This window comes from Sus scrofa, chromosome 13, assembly GCF_054392235.1.
Source record: "Sus scrofa isolate SSC_HxYL_T2T_F1_AM1 chromosome 13, Sscrofa_HxYL_maternal_Yorkshire_Landrace_v2.0, whole genome shotgun sequence".
NCBI lineage: Eukaryota > Metazoa > Chordata > Mammalia > Artiodactyla > Suidae > Sus > Sus scrofa.
The window spans coordinates 44,534,961-44,554,079 of NC_139395.1; the positions used below are offsets into that span (position 1 = coordinate 44,534,961).

Here is a 19,119-nt window from a genome sequence, read left to right on the forward strand (position 1 = left end):
GAAACAAAGGTCAGTCCCTGGGGGTCAGGGCAGAGTCCAGCAGAAAGGTCCTGGGAAAGGCCACTGTCTAGGCTTAGAGAAGCTCAGGACTGCTGGGGTCACATAGTGCCCCACTGGACCCACGAAGGAATAGGGCCCCAGCCTTTTCCTGCCTCCACTTGCCAACTCGACTGTTCCCTGCACTTGTACCCAGGCTCCATGGGGGACTCAAGCTGCTTCTGGCCCAGCTCCTCTGGGCTATCTTTCCTCCTGCTAGCCCTTAGTCACAGTCACCCAGGACTGACAGCAGATCCCTTGGGTTCTTGGGCACACCCCCAAGCCTTGGACCCTGCTACAGGCCCTTCCTGCCTGTCTAGTGGCCACACTGTGCACGCAAGGGAGCCCTCCAAAGTGATCCTAGCCCTTACCCTGGACCTGACACACCTCTAGCAATCAGACAGAGGGTACAGGGCAGCGCCAAGTGGCCTGGGGTCTTTGCTGTGGCTCAGGAATTGTGGGGGAGCCAGAGGTCTGAGCCCAGAGGCTGGCTTGGCTGGGTATCTGAAAGACTTGGGGAGTTCCCGTCGTGGCGCAGTGGTTAACGAATCCGACTAGGAACCATGAGGTTGCGGGTTCGGTCCCTGCCCTTGCTCAGTGGGTTAACGATCCGGCGTTGCCGTGAGCTGTGGTGTAGGTCGCAGACGCGGCTCGGATCCCGCGTTGCTGTGGCTCTGGCGTAGGCCGGTGGCTACAGCTCCGATTCAACCCCTAGCCTGGGAACCTCCATATGCCGCGGGAGCGGCCCAAGAAATAGCAACAACAGCAACAACAACAACAGACAAAAAAGACAAAAGACAAAAAAAAAAAAAAAAAAAAAAAGACTTGGCATGTCCACTCACTAGGGATCCACTAGTGACTAGGTGGTCACTAGCATCCCCACCTGACACCCACTCACCACATTTCTTGCTCTCTCAGCTCCTGCCCACGCGTCTTGGGCTCTAGAATGGCACAGGCCCTCCTCAGCCTGACACTCTTAGAACTAACCCAACTGCATCTCCACCCCGTATTCTGGCCAGAGCAAACTACTTGCTCAAACCTGAAGATGGCCCCATCACTGGGCCTTTGCATAAGCCAGTGCCCCTGCCCGGCACTTCCTTCTACGTCCAGCTTAAATGCTTGTTCTTCTCCATGAACTCAGGATCTTGGAAGTGCTCCCCATCTCCAACACCCCCAGTCCCCCACCTCCACTAAGGGCCAGGAGAGTGGTCATGAGGCTAGGACCACAAACTCACTTAGGTGGTGGGTGCTATGAGCATATTCAGAGCAGCCTCAGGTCCAGCGCACCTGCCATTCTAGATGGTGGGCAGGGCACACACCTGTCCAAAGGCCTGGTGCACTCGTGGTGCTCCACGTGACATGACCTACTTGGAATGGTGTGAGAGGCACAGAGCAGGACCTGGAGGCTGCTAAGCCAGGCTGGGCATCAAGGGTTCCCGTGAATGCTGCGAGTCATCAGATGTTCTAGAGGGAGTGCAACAAGGTCTGAGCAACATACTCCTATGTAGAGACCAGAGGAGGTTACACAGGGGTCAAGGGAGCAGTAGCCTTGTGCGGGCTGGTGGCTAGGCTGGGGGATGGGGATGGGGGTGGGATGTGCTTTTGTCAGGCAGGATCCTGGATGAGGCACTGGCTGGGGGAAGGAGACCTAAGTTCCCCTAGTCATCCCCCAACCCCCAGGGGAGTCTGATGTCCCTCTCCAGAGCCCAGCCACAGGACCTCCAGACCACTGGGCCTTTGGAGCAACTCTTCCCACCCATCCCACAGAAAGAGTAATTGAGGTCCCCAGCTGGCAGGGCCCCAGGGTCCCATCTTCCAGCCAAGACTCCTCCTTAGGAGGCTTCTGAAGTAGAATCCACGAGACCTACTCATCCTGAAACACTCATACTGGGTACCTCTAGGACAGAGCTGTGTCTTCCCTTCAGACTGGGTGACCTCTGGGACAGAGTGGAACCTCTCCTCTCAAACTGGATTTCCTCTAAAACAGGGTTTAGCTTCTTCCCACTGACTGGGACCTCTTCCACCCCATGACAGGACTGTGCTCACCCTTCAGACTTGTTACCACCTTCCCTTTAGATAAACCTCCAGACAGGGCTGTGCTTTCCCTTTGGACTAAATGCACTCAGGACATGCTGGGTACCCCCCTCAGGTTCAGTGGCCCCAGGCAGGGCCAGGGCCCTTCACATCTACTTGGATACTTCTTCCCTGAGGGCTGGTCCTCCTTCTTCAGGATTTTTGCACCAAGGACAAGGCCAGGCCTCCCCCTTTAGACTGGGCACCATTTTTCCCCTCGACGGGATAGCCAGGGCAGAACTGGACTTCTTGCATCAATCTAAGCCCCTAGTCCAGGACCAGGTCTCCTTCCTTAGAACTGGAGCTCCTGGGCCAGGGATGGCCTCCCAACTCAGAGAGGCCCTGAGCCCCACCTAGGCCATCCAGGTGTTGGCAGAGGAAGTGGGAGCCCTCAGAGGGCCTGGCAGGCAGTCAGGATGCTGTTTGCCTTGAGCAGGGGCTGGAGCCAGGTGGTCATTTCTCCCTTCAAGGCCTCACAGCCCAGCCAAGCCACAAGGAACACGTAAACACCAACCGAGCCGGGCGGCAGGCAGGCAGGGAGAAGGGCACCAAAAGACCCTGACTCCTCAGCCTCTGGCCAGTCTGGGCACCTCATGAGCTGCTCTGGACTCCAAGTCAGGCCAGTAAGGCGGGCTCCAGCTCCCACCTGTTGTGGGCATGTGAATAGACCCTGCCTTCTCTGGCCTATCTCCCTCAGCCCAACTGGGAAAGGGACCTCTGAGGACCCTTGGAAGGAATGTACCTTTCTGGGGGCTCCTGGAGCATAGGCCAAACTCCAAGGGGAGGCTGGCTCAGTCCACAGCTCCCAGCTCAGAGCGGCATCTAGAGGGTCCAGAGGCATCAAAGAGAGGCCTGTGCTGACCCTCCATGTGCAAACCTGTGGAGAAGACCGAAGGGGTTACACATCTGTCCAGAGAGAGCAGGCTTTCGTAGTCCGTTCCCTTCAGCTCTCAACCAGGGGCAGTGGTAAGACAGAAAACACAAACAGGGAAAATGGGACTTAATTGCCTAGAAAATGAAAGGGATATGACCTTGACCAGGGGTCTGAGGGATAGGCCTGCTCAGTGTGTGAGGGGATGTGGACTTGCACTGGGAGAGATGAGGATGAGTCCCATCCTTATGGGTCACAGGGGACATAACTCTGTTCTGAAGGCACATGAGGGGACACAGACCTTCTGTGGGTGTCTGAGGGGACAGAGCCCCACTCTAAAGGCACACAAGGGGACACAGGCCTTCCCTGGGGGTCTGAGGGGATCACAGCCCTGCTATGAGGGCATGTGAGGGAATATTGCCCTTCCGTGAGGGTCTGAGGGGACACAGCCCTGCTCTGAGAGGACATGAGGGAACTCGGACCTTCCATGAGGGTCTGAGGAGTCACAACTGGTTCTGAATGCACTGAGGGGATACGGACGTTCTGTGGGGTTCTAAGGGGACAAAGCCCTGCTTGAAGACGAGCTGGGGACTAAGGACCTTGCCTGTGGGGTCCCAGGGGACACAGTCCTGCTCTGAGTGCAGGTGAGGGGAGATGAACCTGTCCTGTGGGGTCTGAGGGCATACAGCCCTATTGTGTGTGAACAGATATGGCCTCTCCCTCAGAGGTTCTGATAAGGTCCTAGCTGTGCTTTCATTTTTAGAACTGAGGTCTGCTTGTGGGGACCCAGTCAGAGGGTGCTGGGGGAGTGGGTCTTGGGGCACATAGGCTGGATTGTTCCCAACTATACCTCTGTTGCCTCCTCAGCCAATTCCAGACTCATCCCAGCCTGAGGCTACCATGGCCAACTGAAACAAGCCTTGGTTGGGGCAGAGGAGCCTCCTCCCAGGCAGAGAAGGGGGCTCTGAAGTCAGCCTGAGGTCTGGGCCCCGGGCTGGCTCCCTGTGTTTGCTGTGTGATCCAGGGCAAGCCGCCTTCCCTCCCTGAGCCTCAGCTTCACTTCTGAGGTTGGGCTTCTGTCCAGGTCTCTTGGCCTGTGTTGTCTCAGTACCTCACCCTGCTTCCTGGTGGGCCCCCAGGCTGGGTTTTGGCTGCCTGGACAGAGACTTTACCTCTTCCTTGGGCAGACTTGTGGCCCACAACACCCAAGGCCAGGCCATCCCCAAGTGACAAGTTCCCTCCTTCTTTAGCATCCCAGTCATGCAGGCAGTGGGGGCCAAGACAGTGGGTATAGATTCTGTGCAGCTCCTCTCCCTCCAATGGCTGGGGGGTCAAAAGGGGCCAGGGTCTGGGAAACAGGAAAATCAGATTCCAGGCCTAAAACTATCCCTTCTGGCCTCAGCCCTCCATCTATGTGTGAAAGGAGGGCGGTGGAGCCCTGCATTAATTATGCTCCTCCCTGACCTGCAACATCTGTTTTAAAGGAGCAGAGAGGAGAGTTTCAATTTCTCCAAAGCCTTCTTAACTCAAAGACCCAGTGGTTTTCAGTCCCAGTTCTCAGACTGCTGTCTCAGGGTGGGGACACGGCTAGGGGCTCTGGACACAAGGCCAGGCTGGGAGGATGGAGTTCTGGCCATGGGATGCTGGGCTTGTTGCCACTGAAAGCTCCCTTCTCAGTGCTTCAGTACCTGTGGCGCCAGACTCCCAGAGGCTGGTGCATGAGGCCCTCCACCTGCTCCTCTCCACTCCCCACGCTCTGCTCTCTAGGCAGCCTCTTTTCCTGCTGCAGCTTGTAGGGGTCAGGGGACAGCCTTGGTGTGAACCACACTCTGGCCCTGCCTAGAGGCCACACTGTCAGGCCACCAGCCCCAATAAGCTCATCACCATCAGTAAGGTAGAGATGTGTTGTGTCTGTTATTATATGTGTGTATATTTGTGTCTACGTGCATATTTGTGTATGTTTGTTTATATGTTTGTATATGTGCCTAACTATATGTGTCTGTTGTGTTTATTTGCGTGGTATCAGTTTGTAGTTCTACTTGTATGTATCCTACGTCTGTGTGTTTGTAGGTATGCCCATGTTTTTATATATATGTGTGTGTGTCCATTTGCATGTGTGTCTTTTGGTGTGTCTATTTGTGTATGAGACTATTTTGTGTGTATCAGTGTGTCTATTTGTATTTTTTGGTATGTATGTCTGCATATATGTGTGTGTCTATTTGTGTGTGTGTGTCTGTGTGGACCCGTGGTCTGAGAACGCCGCCTGTGGGTGGAATTTGGCCCGGAGATATGTTTGGTTTGGCCCTCATAATATTTTCAACATCTTGAGCCAACATTTAAAAATCAGGATATTTCACATAAAAATTCAGCTTTTCAGTTTCTTTTAAAAATTCAGAAGCCCTGGCAGCCTCAGGCCTACATTCCCATGAGGCCACTCTCCTCCAAAGCTACACAGGGACTGCCTTGCCCTCCCACCCGCCACAGCCTCCCCACGTGTCTCGCCCACCAGCACCTTGAGGATGATTGACTTTGTGATCCCAGGGGGTGTGGTCATGAGTGAGTGTAAGCCTGGTGGTCACGGAGTGTGTGCGTGAGTATGTGGGGTGAGTTTGTGTGTATATACACAGGGTGGGGTGAGTATTTGTGTGTAAATCCAGTCTGCAGTGGGGTGTGTGTAGATGTGAATGCATGTGTACAGAAGAGGCCAATCTGTGTGAGTGGGATGAGTGCTTGTGTGAATGTGTGTGTGTGCACGTTAGGCAAATCTGAGGGTGTGGGGGACACGTAAGTACCTGCATGTGTGTGAGGGCACCTGTGGGGGGGGGGGTTAGGTGTGTGAATGCACGCATGGTGGGTGTGTGCATGGGGGTGTGCATATTCATGGCCATGTGGAGTATGTGGGCCACCGCGGTTGGGGGATGCTCCTCATAGGGGCTTTTTCCGGCCTTTGAGAGGGAAATTGGATTCCCAGCTTCTGGCTGGGCTGCTTTGTGGGATTTATTTCTGTCTCAGTGCCGACCGGAGGCCTGAGTAATGGGAACATTTAAAGAAAACCAGTAAATACATAGAGAAAGGGCAGGCTGGCCGGGAAATGGGCTGGACACCCCTGCTCAGCCCACGGCTGCCAGAGGCCCTGAGGCCAGGCATGAAGCAGGGAAGGGAGCGGCCCTAGACCCAGCATGCACACCCACTCTACTCTATGGATGCCCACCGCTGCCTGTCCAGGCCATTCCAGTGGGCCAGCCCCCTACACCACCTGGACAGCCCCTGGATCTAGGCACCTTGGAAGCTTGACTCTGACCAAGATGCTCAGGACAGGCCCGGGAAATGCCATATCAGGTCTGGCCCAGGGGGTAAGGGGACCTGACCCTCCAGGTGGGACCCCTTTCTCAGCCAGGCTACACTGGATCCACGCCCCTCAGGATTCTGTCCACACATGCCCCATATGTATACAGACCCTACCACAGGAGAGATGAGACTGCTTGTAACCTGTCAGGGCTGGTGCTGACCCCAGGGCTGGGAGGGCACTCAAGACACCACCTAGAGCCCACACACCCTAAAGTGCCTGATGCCTGGACCCTCGGGAAGGCCGGCATGCGGTGGGGATACTGTTGCTCCCTAGGACACAGCCCTCATTATTCTGGGTTTCAGGCTCACTGAGTCCCACTCTCAGGATCACCTCTGATATCAGCTCCTTAAATGACACAGGGCCCATGAGAAAGGACAAAGGTGCCTCCTCCAGTTCGGGGATGTTGGTTACAGAGGATCCATTACAGCAGCAGGGAAAGCAGGCTATGCTGACCCACACTACCTTCAGGGGCCCTTGGTTAGTGTCTTCTGATGCCCCCTAGTGGCCATGTGGGGCCAGTGGGGGAAATAATGGCTTCAGGAGATGCTCATCCCCTAGAGGTCTCTTGTCTGAATAACCGCCAGGCCCCTGGGGCCCTAGATCCCCACCACTCACTCCACCCCACTGTGATGCCCAACTGGATAGCCTGCGGAAAGTGAAGTCTTTTAGACTGGTCTGAGGGAAAGGACGCGGCTCACAGCTGAGATCCCGAGGCCACTTGGAAGGTCAGCACCTGGAGAGCAGGGCAACATCAGACTCACAGCTGCATCCTTAGCCTCTGAAGCAGTGCCCAGCACAAGTATATACCCAGGAAATGGATGAATGCCTGAACCTGCAGCTCCTGTAGGGATGGGCGGTTCTGTGGCAGGCCCCTGAAGGTGAGTGGGCATCTCACACTGGAGCCCCAAAGGTGGGGCGCAGCAGCAAGGGACTCCAATGGGGGACTTGGCCTACTGGGATGGACAGAATTCATCCTTTTAACTTTAGGGGCTGTGACTCTCTGACCCGAGTCTGCCATTTCTCACTGTGGTACAGGCCGAGCACCAGCCCGGATGTCTGACTGGCTTCTGGGGTCTCCTCCCCGCAATCTCAGATATGACTTCTCCCAGCCCTTATGCTGCCTCCCCTCTTACCTAGAGGCAACAAGCCTGAGTCTCTGGGCCAGCAGGCCCCATGCTCCTGTCCTCTGGAGAAGGGGCGTCCGTGTTGTTGCAGAACATTTCAGGCCTGACACCTCTCCTGAGATGACCCAGAGGCCAAATGTCCTTGAGGATTCCAAGTAGGAGGGGTGTGGAGCATTGGGGGTTCAGTCAGGGCTGTCCTGGAGGAGTGCCTGGTGAGCCAGACAGCAGTGGGCACATCAGGGCACTGCCACTCACTGGCCCATTTCCTCAGCCCTATGTATGACAAAGGGACTCTTGGAGTCTGAGAGCCCCCCACCTGCTCCTCCATCCAAGAGTTCTTTACATATTCTAGATATGAGTCCTTTATCAGACATACCGTTTGCAAATATTTTCTGTCATTAGCTTTACTCTAAATTCTCTTAACAGGGTCTTTATTAGAGCAAAATCTTTTGATTTTGGTTAAGTCAAATTTACCCATTTTTTTCTTTTTGAATTGTGCTTTCTCGTATCTAAGAACTCTCTTCTTGACTCTCTAGGTCCTGAAGGTTTTCTCTTATGATCCTCTTTAATTTTTTAGAAGGTTGGGGTTCCTTTTTTTGACCTATGGATGGATACCCAGTCACTCTAGCACCATTTGCTGAAGACTATCCTTTCTCCATTGAGCCCATCTTGCACCTTTGCCAAAAATTACTTGGCCATATCTATGTGGGGCTACTTCTGAGTTCTCTGTATCTTTCCATTGATCTATGTGCTTATCTTTCCACCAATACCATTTATTTTTTATTTATTTTGTCTTATTCACGGCATATGAGGGTTCCCAGGCTAGGGGTCTAATCGGAGCTGTTGCTGCTGGCCTACGCTAGAGCCTTAGCAATGCCAGATCCGAGCCACGTCTGCGACCTACACCACAGCTCATGGCAACGCCGATCCTTAACCCACTGAACAAGGCCAGGGATCGAACCCACAACCTCATGGTTCCTAGTCGGATTTGTTTCCGACTGGACCACGACGGGAACTCCTATGTGGGTTGTTATTTACAGTATCCCTTTACTGTCCTTTTGATATAGTGATAGCCTTATTTAATTCTTAGTATTCCTAATATGTATCTCCTGTTACTTTGTCCGTCTTTGTTACTCACTTAACTGATTTTTGCAATGTTTACCAGTTTCTTTGCTCACTACTTCTTCCTGCATCCTGGGGCAGGCAGTGCTGGCTGCCTTCCCAGTACTTTCTACCCTTTTCTTTCTTTCTCATGGAATCTCAATTTCAATCATGGTGGCAATGCGCCCAGCCTAAAATACCCCTAACTCCCCACCTGTCTGCAGTTAGGGTCAGATCTGACACAGCGATGGCTGATCAGATGTGAAGGCAAGCACGAGGGATTGGGCTTGAAGCCATAGTTTCTTCAGTTCGAGCCTGGGGAGGACAAAGCCTGCTCAGGGAGCTTTGGATGGCAGCTGAAGACCCAGAAGGGACTCATGTCCCTGGTGGTTTTGAGAAGCCACTGTACTAACTTAGACATAACACAAGAACAATGAACTCCTCCTTGTTTAAGATTTTGTAGGTGAGCAGCTGCCAAATGCAGTCCTGATTCCCATTATCCCTCTCCCTGCGCTCACCTTGTTCCTTGTACTAAAGCATCCTTTAGCACTTTTAGCAAATTGGTGCATAGTAAATAGTCTCGTAAGCCTGAAAATGTCTATCTTGTCCTTATTATTTATAAGTGAGCAGACTGACATTTATGTTTCCTCAGCACTTTCCTTTTTTTTCCCCCTCTCCCCGTGTAGCCTGTAGGATTTTTCTCTTCACCCTCCATGTTCTAATCTAGACCATTGTAGTGAAACTGCAGATGTGGCCATTTAAAAAATTCCGCTTTGACTAATTTCCATACTCATTGAGATTAGGATGTGAATTCCAGAAATTTTTTTCAGAAATTATGTGTGTGAAATACAGCACATACACCCAAGAAAAAGTGTATAAAATGGACAGAGAGTAAAATGAATGCCCAAGACTCAAGCCAAGAAAAAAGGAACATATCAACATCTCAAAGGGCCCCTTCCCACAGCTAACTGCAAGCCGGGTGTTGAGGACGATCACCTTGCTCTTCTGCGGCGACGTTACCATCCACGGGTACAGCCTCAGAGGTACTGCTTTGCTCTGCCTGGTTTAGATCACACAAATGGCTCATACTTCATTTCTTCTGTGGCTTGCTTCTGTCGAGATGTAGCTGCAATCTTACAGGTGGTGACAGCTCATTCCATTGCTAAAGAGCACCCCACTGTCAGAACCATAACTCATTACCACATCTGTGTTTTACTGTGTATGTGTGCTATTATGAACAATGCTTCTATGAGGGTTCCTGTCCCTCTCTCGTGGTATTCCTATGCAAAACTGCTCGAGGACAGCAATAGTGGAGCTGCTGGTCACACGCGGTGCATGAATTCAACCTTCCAAAGTGGTCTCACCATCCAGCAGGTGGGAAGCCTGCTGCTCCACAGCACAGCAGTGTAGCTAGTAACCGTTCTGTCTGAAAGTGCCCCTTGTCTGGCATCACCTCAGCTACCTCAATTTCCTTCTGTTGATTCTGAGCTTGACAGAGCTTTATGAATCCCTTCACCTTCAATCTTGCTGTTTGAAAGACTGAGTTTAGGTTTGTTTTGTTTTTTTAATGGCATCAGACTGTTTTGTTTTTTTAAAAAGTGGTCTAGTACATTAATAGTAATTAATGATATATTTGGATTTGGATTAGATCATGTGTCCCACCTTTTCTCTTTTTCTTTGTTTTCTTTCGGATAATTTATTTTTCTCACTCCATTTTTTTCTCAATTTCTTTGGAAGGAGTACCCTCTTTCTCTTTCTTTAGGGTTATTCTAGAAATGTCAACCTGCCTGTATACCACAGTCTTTTCTCTCCTTCTGAGTGAGCTTCATATAGGGCTGTAATTCAAATCACCTCTCATCCCCAGACTCACACAAAATTGCTGTTACGTAGTCTAAGTAGTCCTTGTTTTACTTTTACTTCACAACACGTATTTGTTTTATTAAGTCAATGCCTATTTAAATTTACACTTTCTTTCTCTTCATTCCTTTTTATAGCTCAGATTTTCCACCTGGGTCACCTGGATTGTGACCCTTCAGTCTGAAGACATTTGTTAGAATTTTACGAGGATGCTTATTATTACTTAAAAAAAAATTTATTGAGATGTAATATATACCTTATACAATTCACCCATTTAAAGGTATAATTCAGTGGCTTTTAGCATTGTGCAACCATTACCACAACCCATTTTAGAATATTTTCATTACCCCAAAATAGATTTTTTTTTTTAAATTGTGAGTCTGCTGGTGACAAAATCTCTGGTTTTGTCTAAAAATAACTTGTACTTGTAAGATATTTTCCCTGGGTATAGAATTTCAAGTTGACAGTTACTTTTTATTAGTGAAAAACAGATATGAGAAGGTACCATTCCAGTTAACCCTGGCTGTGGTTGAGACATCTGCTGCAGGCTTGCTCCTCGGAAGATAATAAAATCTTCTCTAATTGTAAGATATTTTCTTCCTCTCTTTTTCTTTAGCTCTCATTCTCCCTCCCTCTTGTTTTCTTTTTCTTTTTCTTTTCTTTTTTTTTTTTTTTTTGGTCTTTTTAGGGCCGCACCCAAAGCATATGAATGTTCCCAGGCTAGGCATTGAATCGGAGCTACAGCTGCCAGCCTATGCCACAGCCACAGCAACACCAGATCCGAGCCTCATCTGTGACCTACACCTCAGCTCACGGCAACACCAGATCCTTAACCCACTGAGTGAGGCCAGGGATTGAACCTGCATCCTCACAGATACTAGTAAGATTCATTTCCACTGAGACACGATGGGAACTCTCTGTCTTTTTTTGCCACACTTGTGGCAAGCTGGATCCTTTACCCCACTGTGTGGGGCCTGGAATGGAACCCATGCTACAGTCAGATTCTTAACCCTCTGCACCACAGCAGGAACTCCTTGAGATCTTTTCTTGGTCTTCTGGTTCGCCAATTTATTACAATGTGTCCAGGTATGTAGTGGTTTTAAAACACACCCACAAATTCTTAGACGGACTCTACCTTGAGGTAGAACTTAAGTCTTCTCTCTTTGAGTGTGGGCTGGACAGAGTGACTTGCTTCTAACAATAGCCTGAGAAAGAATATCACTTCTAAGACCAGATCATCAAAAGCCCTAAAGCTTCCTCTTGCTTTCTCTCTTGGATCACTTATTCTGGGGCAAGCCAGCTGCCCGCACATGTGAACACTTTGTCTTATGAAGAAGTCCAAGCAAGAAGACTGTTTTGTAATGCTTCTATAAGCATTCCTATGAGCCCTGGGGTGGAAGCAGTCCTGGAAGCAGATCCTCCAGCCACAGTCGAGCCTTCTCAAGCCTGCTGCCCTGGAGGAGAATGCTGACTGCAAACTCAAAGAGACGCCCAAACTAGAACTACTCAGCTAAGCCACTCCTAAATTCCTGATCCACAGAAACTGTCAGATAATGATTTCTTGTTTTAAGCCACAAAGTTTTGGGATTATTTATTTATTTATTTGTGTTTTTAGGGCCACACCTGTGGCATGTGGAGGTTCCCAGCTAGGGGTCTAATTGGAGCTGTAGCTGCTGGCCTACGCCAGAGCCACAGCAATGCAGGATCTGAACTGCATCTGAGCTGCGTCTGTGACCTACACCACAGCTCAGGGCAATGCCAGATCCTTAACTCACCGAGGGAGGCCAGGGATCGAACCCACAACCTCATGGTTCCTAGTCAGATTCATTAACCACTGAGCCATGACAGGAACTCCAGTTTGGGGATAATTTATATGCAGCAATTTATAATGAATACAAAGTGTGAAAAAAAATTGAGGCAAACCTGCTTTCTGAACTATAGGAAACATACAAAAAAGTGCCCAAATTATATGTACAGAGCCCAAGGAATATTCATAAGTGAATATACTTAATTAATTACCACCCATAATAAGAGACAGAACACTTGAGCGCAAATTTCTTTTGGTTGCTCTGTTTGAGATTTGTTGACCTTGAATCCATGGACTGGTGATTTTTAAAACTTCAGTCACTGAAAAAAAAAAATTATCTCTGCCCAATTTGTGCCTCCCCCACCCCCGCCGTGGAACTCCAAACACTGTTAGATCACCTCATCCTATCTTTCATATCTTTGCCTCTTGTTTTATACCATTGACCTTTTTATCTGGCTGGCTGCATTCTGGATAACCTCTTCAGATCTTGCTTCCTATTCACAAATTGTCTCTTTAGCTCTAATTCAGAGATACAAGGTTTCAAATCACTACGAATCTGGAAGTATTTTTTTCTTCCAGAACCTCATTTTGGTTCCTCTGAAAATCTATTCATTGTCAAGCGTTTCCTTTGTTCTTAAATCACTTTTAAACATTTAAATTATCAGACTGATAATTCTAATGTCTGAAGTCTTTGCAAGTCTGATACCACCATGTTCTTTCCCATGTCCTCTATTCTGGGTGGTGCTCTGCTGCCTAGTATATCTGGGGAACTTTTCTATAAGCTGTTGTTCATCTTTCTCGGAACTTTATTGCTGGGGATTCTTTGAGGACTGAGATGAATTAGGATTCATTCAGGTAGAATCTGCATATCCTTCTGTCAAATGCCTGAGATGACCAAATTCTGAGACCACTCTAAATTTTGGCCTGAGGTTTCTTGTGTGCAAATGCATATGAGGGAGGGCTGGCTCAGTTCTCAAGGGAGACCTTATTCCACTCCAGTAACTGGCAGGATTCCAGTTCTCTCCGGGATGCCAGGAGAACAGACTGATTATTAGTTCGCAGAGGATGTTCCCTTTGGGGCCCCAAACACTGAAGGCACCCAAAACCAATGTTCAATATCTTCTGGTTTGTCAAGTACTTCCGGTGCAAAGGTCAGGCTTCAGCATTCTGCTGCTTCTCTTACCTTTTGCCTGAGTATTCCTTTCTTTCTTGCCAGATCACTGATGCATTTTAAAAGCACTTACCAGTATTGACTTTTCTAGTATTTTTAGCTGTTTGTAAAGGAGAATCAGTTAAGGCAATTATTCTATAGAGATGCCAGAAACAGAAGTGGCATCAAGTACTCCTTCTTCAAAAACTTCTTTCTCCGGTTTTCTTTTCCTGAACTCAGATCAGTTGAAGAACAGTTATCCATAAGTAAAACTTCTCAAATTCACCCTCTACCTGTCCTCCTTTCTCTCTCTTTGCCACCCTTTGGATCTTCAGCTTTACTTCCAATTTATTAATCCCTTCTCTGTAAGTTATCAGTTAGCTCTTCTAGTGAGTTTCCTATTTTAATAAACATTCTTTATTTCCAAGATTTCTTCTGTTTTTGGCCATACCTGAGACATATGGAAATTCCTAGGCTAGGGATCAAACCCATGCCATAGGAGTGACCCAAGCCACAGCAGTGACAATGCTAGACCCTTAACCCACTGAGCTACCAGAGAACTCCCAATTTCGAAGATTCCTAATCAGTTGTTTCTTATACCAAATCCCTATTCTTGAGTTATGGGGGTCACTCCCTCTTTGATCTCTCTGGTGATAAAACAAATGTTCATTTTAAAGCCTGTTAGGATGTTAGCATTTCACTTTCTTTGAATAGAAATTCTCCCACTTGTTGGGAGAATTTCTTTAAGGCATTGGATTTTCTCAAACATTTTATAATTTTTGTTTGAGTGTCCCTCATCTGTGACACTTTTTGTTTTTCTGTAGAGCACACAAGGTTGAAAATGAAGAAGTAATCCTTTCATTAGCTGTCTGGGCTCTCATAATGTGGGGTGTCCTTACTCTGATGCTGAGCAGGAGCCTAGCTGCCAGTTACAGATGTCTGAGTCCTATACTGCCACAGGTAAGCATTCTGCAATTCCAGGAGGTGGGAGAATCTTTTTGTCCTTTATTCCTAGGAAAGGAAGCCCAGCTCTACACCCTGGCTATGCAGAGGGAGCCTGGTTCTAGTCCTGACACCTGTGGGGCATGTTGGATAGCTGTCCCTTGTAGGAATCAGTCCTGGCCTGGTTCTCCCTCAGCAGCCAGCCACCTACCACTTCAGCCCTTACTTACAGCTCCAAGTTTCTGCTCTTTTTCTAAGAATTACCTTCTTAGAGGAGTTACATAACTTTAAGTTAAAGCATTTACTTTATTGTATGAGTGTGATGACTTCTCTGCACGCACTCTAACTCCACCTCTATTGCCCGAATCCTCAGCACCATCCACCAGAGCTGGGGCCACTGTGTTTCTAGAATCTAGCACAGAAGGAGGAACACCCTGGGATGACTCCGGGCATGGACAGGAGGCTCAAATGGAAACCCTGAAGGAAACCCTTCTGGAAGAGATGAAATTCTAATTGGCCACAAGTGCCTGGAATCAGAATTGTGACAAGCCAGTCACTCTGGAGAGTCAGCTCCACAGAGGAGGACTAATGGTTCTAAAGTCAGGAGGCTAATGGTTCTAAAGTCCAAAACCACCCCTGAAACTCAGCCTACAAGACCCCAGTCCCTAGCAGAATGGGCCTCCCTCCCCCATACAGGGGCCTTATCCCAGGGAAGCCAAAGCCTAGCTCTGACTGGTGAAGTGGCAAGAGGGGCTGGTGGGGCTGTGTGGAATAAGAAAGAATAGTCCCAGGGGCTTTGAATCTGTAGCAGGCAAGAGTTGAGGCTTGCCAAGCACAGTTCATCTCTTTCATGGACACAGTCTCTTCCTTTTCTCCCTCTCACACTGTGATGGGGTCCACAGAGGACCAGGGGTGGGAGCCTCTTCAAGCTGTCCCAGACTACCGTAAAGGCCTAGGTCTGGGGAGGTCTTAGAACTCTTTCAGATCCTATCCCTCTTACATAAGGGTTTTGAAATGATCACTGATGACCAAGGACTGAAGCTCAGGCCTGGGCCTTCCCCTCCCCTCCAGCCTCAACATGCTCAGCCCAACACAGGGCTTATACCTCTGCAGCTGCCCTGTCTTGGGGCCCAAACCTAGAGTATCCCCAAATATTCAGTAGGTTACTGCCACACACAGGGGTCTGCTTGTTTCTATTTCCAGATACAAAAAAAGTTCAAAATACATAACTACCTATAGAGACAATAAGCCCACTGAGTTGTTGTTGGCTTTGCCCCAACTCAAGAGCTGGGGGACCACTCAGGAGACAAGGAGCTGACCTCACCCAATGGGGACAGGTACGTTCAGACTAATAGGCAGCGAGTCACTGTTCTGAAGCCAAACTGGAGGTGATGGCAAGCCCGGCCCCTACCCCTGCCAAAGACCATCCTCCTTTAGGAAAGGCCTGACAGGAGCGTGGGGGGATGGGGCATGCCTCAGTCGGAGTCACAGGCTTCTTGTTCGGTGGTGGCCACTGCAGAGGCCAGGCTGTCCTCCTGGCCTTTCAGCCTCTCACCTGGATGGGTGGCAGACAGGAAGAGTGGAGAGGGGCCATGTGCTTGGGCCACCACCCACAGGGCAGGGATCCAGCTCCACACTTACGGATCAGCTCAGCAATGGCCCTCTGGGTCCGCTTTTCTAGCTTCTCCAGCTTCTTGGCTACGTCTCTCTTGAGGTCCCTGGAGCAGGGCAGGGAGGTAGGAGGAGGCCACAGGTGAGGGCTGGCCTGGTGAAACCTTGGGGCCCTCCCCTCCTGCAGCCCCTCTGGCATTAGCATACTTGGGTGCCTGAGGCCAGGATGCTCCTCTCTCTCCCTTTGTGCATCCTCCAAAACCTAGCAACAGCCATCCTTCCCAGTCCCAGTGAGGCAGGGACTAGCATCACCAATACAGGGGTCTGAGTCAAGGTTTGCAGGACAGAAGGTTTCTCAGGGTCCCCTTTGGGTCTGTTCTTGGTCCCAAGGGAATGACTTGCCCTGGCCCATGGTGAGTCCTGCTCCTCCTAGGATCACATGTCCACCAGGAGCTTTCAGAAGTGCACACAAAGCCCAACCCCCCTGGCTCTGGGTTTCTGAGGACACATGCCCTATGCTTTTGTTACATCAAATTAGAACACCTTCAGCTGGTACTGCACTTGAAGAATTACAAGCAAGAGGGATATAGTAAGTACCTCTGGCTCAAGTTAAAGTGAACACACAGCCCCCTCACCCTCTTTCTTAGCCCACTTACATGAGCACCAGGAAGGATGAGCATCCCTTTTCATAGAAGAGGGAACTGAGGCCAAAGTGGAACAGGTTAACTGGTGGCGGAACCTGGGGAGAAACCTGCACCTGTCCTTTCCACCATATTGCCTCCAGCCTATGGCTCCCTGACGGCAAAAGTCAGCCTCGTCCAAATGGACCTCTCTGAGGTGAAGCGGGCCCTCATCTTTTCAGAAGGGTTTTTGGAGGGGACTGCTGTCATATCCCTCTCATTCTTCACTTAGGTCCTTCTCAGCACTTACTTCAGATGATAATTATGACTGTACTGTCTGTCTCTCACTATTGAGGCTGGGAAAAGGCCCAGCCTGAGCCCAGACCTGGCACCAAGAGTGTTAGTCAGTCTGCACTGGTCTTATATGGGCAACACTCACCAATCAGGCTTCCGGGGTGCAAGGTTGGCCAGGTCCTGGGGAGGGAGGAGACACATGTCAGGTCTGGAGGGGTTCAGCCCCAAGGAAAGTAGAAGACAGGGTACAGAGGTAGGAAAAGGGGAGAAAGGGAAGGAAGAAGGAAGGGGGTGAAGGGGAACACGGGTGGTAGAGTGGGAGTTCCCTCATGGCCAAAGTGGTCTAGGCACTTTCACTGCTGAGGTCTGGGTTCAATCCCTGGTTTGGGAACTGAGATTCCACATCAAAGCTGAGCAGGTGGGAAGTAGAAAAGAACCCACAGAAGCAGCAAGGGAGGTCAGGACCACGCCCTGGTACTCACCACCTCCTCAATGACAGGCTCTGGCTTGGCAGCCTCGAGCTGCTCTTTGACCTTCTCTTCCACTAGAGGGCGCAAGACAACAACAGAGGCCCGTCAGAAAGGTGTGGCCACTCTCCCTGATTTGGCTAACTGCAGCCACAGGAGAGAGGGAGACAGTGCAGGCAGGTCCCTAGGAGAGCCTCTCACCTTAGCCCCTAACTACCCAGAGGTGAAGACTCTGCAGAGGCAGCTCCGGAGAAAGGGCTTGGGTTTCTCAGGATGAAGGCAATCTGGGGATAAAGGAGGCCAGCAGGAGGCAACCAGAGTAGATGGAGCCCAGACCTCCAGCCAGGAAGCATGCGTGCTTCTCTTAGCCCCAGTCCTCGCAGCTGGGAACTAAGACAATTGTCTGGATGTATCTAAAGTACAGTTTGGGGAAGGACCTTGAGGCTGGCTTTCCCATAGCCCTCCGGAGGGAGCTCCTGGGCTCTGAAAATGTCCCCAGACTGACCTGAAACAGGTGGCTTTTCTTCCCATCCCACTCTTAGGTGTATGCTCCCAAGACCAGGGGTACAGCCACCTCAAAGAGGCCTGCCTTCGTGTACCTCTCGGCTCTACCCAGCTGCTGACAGCACGATGGGCCTCTGGGTGGTCTGACATGGCGCATGGACAGCAAATTTGGGCTCCATGGCTTCATGGGCCCCCTGCCCTGCCTTATCTCTCTCCTGCCACAAGTGCTGATCCTAAAGCATGACCAGTTCCTCATCCCTGTCCACTGTCCTGCCTTAGTGCTCCCCACAATGCCACTGCCCTCACCATGGCGAGGCCCAAACCATGATGCAAATCACCTGGGAAGTGTGTGAATCTCAGAGCCAAGGGGGATGGGGAAGCAGACTGGTTTGGGGGGTGGCTGAATGAGCAACATTTTACTCTTTTATAAGATGAATGTATTTATTAATTTATTCCTAACATAATTACAAACTGATCAAAACAAAATAAAGACAGGACCAGGGATCTGCATGATAAGAAGTACCCCCAACATCTCCATTGTGGATGGCTACAGACAGGCCACTGTTGGCCAGGTGCTCCTGGCTGTCTGCTGCTCCCCACGACACAGCAAGACTGGGCAGCCTCATCTCACTGGCGAGAGCATCTCGCCCCATCCTCTATGCTCTGTCTGGCACTGCCACACCCATCGTCAGGTGGGCATCTGCCTGTCCAGTGCTCTCCAAGGATCTAAACGGTCAGTCCTTCTTCAGGGTCTCTCACTCTGACCCTTCTAGGGCCTACAGGACCCATCACCCTGCCTTGCTGTCCAACGGCCCCAGGGCCACTTCTATCTCCCAGCCCTGGAAGATCCTCTGAGGGGATATGGCCTCTTCCCTCGCAGGTCCCTGGAAAAACTCTAAGGCAGGGTATGAGCAGGGCAGAGCAGGCACAGGGGGCCACTGCAGTGTCCTGACTGCTTCTACTCATACATCTTCCATGAGATGGTGATGGAGGGTTCTGGACGCCCAATTTCCAGCCCTGGCACTCCCAGCTATTCTCCAAGAGAGGACAATACCTGCCAAGGTGGAAGCAACTAATAGTGCCCTGGAGCAGAGGTGGAGATACAGCCCTACCTGCGACTGGTTTGGCCTGGGGCACCCTCCTTCTCTTTAGGTCCTCATCTTCTGGGACATAGTTCCGCAGTCGGAGTTCCCTAAAGCGCAAAGAGAACAAACAGAGAGGGAGTAAAGTGTGTGACACAGCCTTATTCACCTTATACGCTTGCAAGTCGGCATGTGACGAAGCCACACAAGCTGGTCACTTCCTGACTTTGT

At 50.3% G+C, this 19,119-nt stretch overlaps 1 protein-coding gene across 2 annotated transcripts in view; it reads right to left on the reverse strand.

The window, feature by feature from the left end:
* Positions 1-10,627: 10,627 nt before the first annotated feature.
* CCDC12 (coiled-coil domain containing 12) overlaps positions 10,628-19,119 on the reverse strand; it is a 59,129-nt gene continuing 50,637 nt past the window's right edge. Inside the window, exons 4-8 of one of the 2 annotated variants that reach the window (XM_084988379.1) lie at positions 18,919-18,998; positions 17,318-17,379; positions 16,981-17,015; positions 15,952-16,028; positions 10,628-15,865 (exon numbers count right to left, since the gene is read on the reverse strand). In XM_084988379.1, coding sequence (XP_084844505.1) covers positions 15,786-15,865; positions 15,952-16,028; positions 16,981-17,015; positions 17,318-17,379; positions 18,919-18,998 — 334 coding nt within the window. In that variant the 3' untranslated portion in view covers positions 10,628-15,785. The remainder of the gene's footprint in view (positions 15,866-15,951; positions 16,029-16,980; positions 17,016-17,317; positions 17,380-18,918; positions 18,999-19,119) is intronic. The other variant, XM_084988380.1, reaches the window with a different exon arrangement.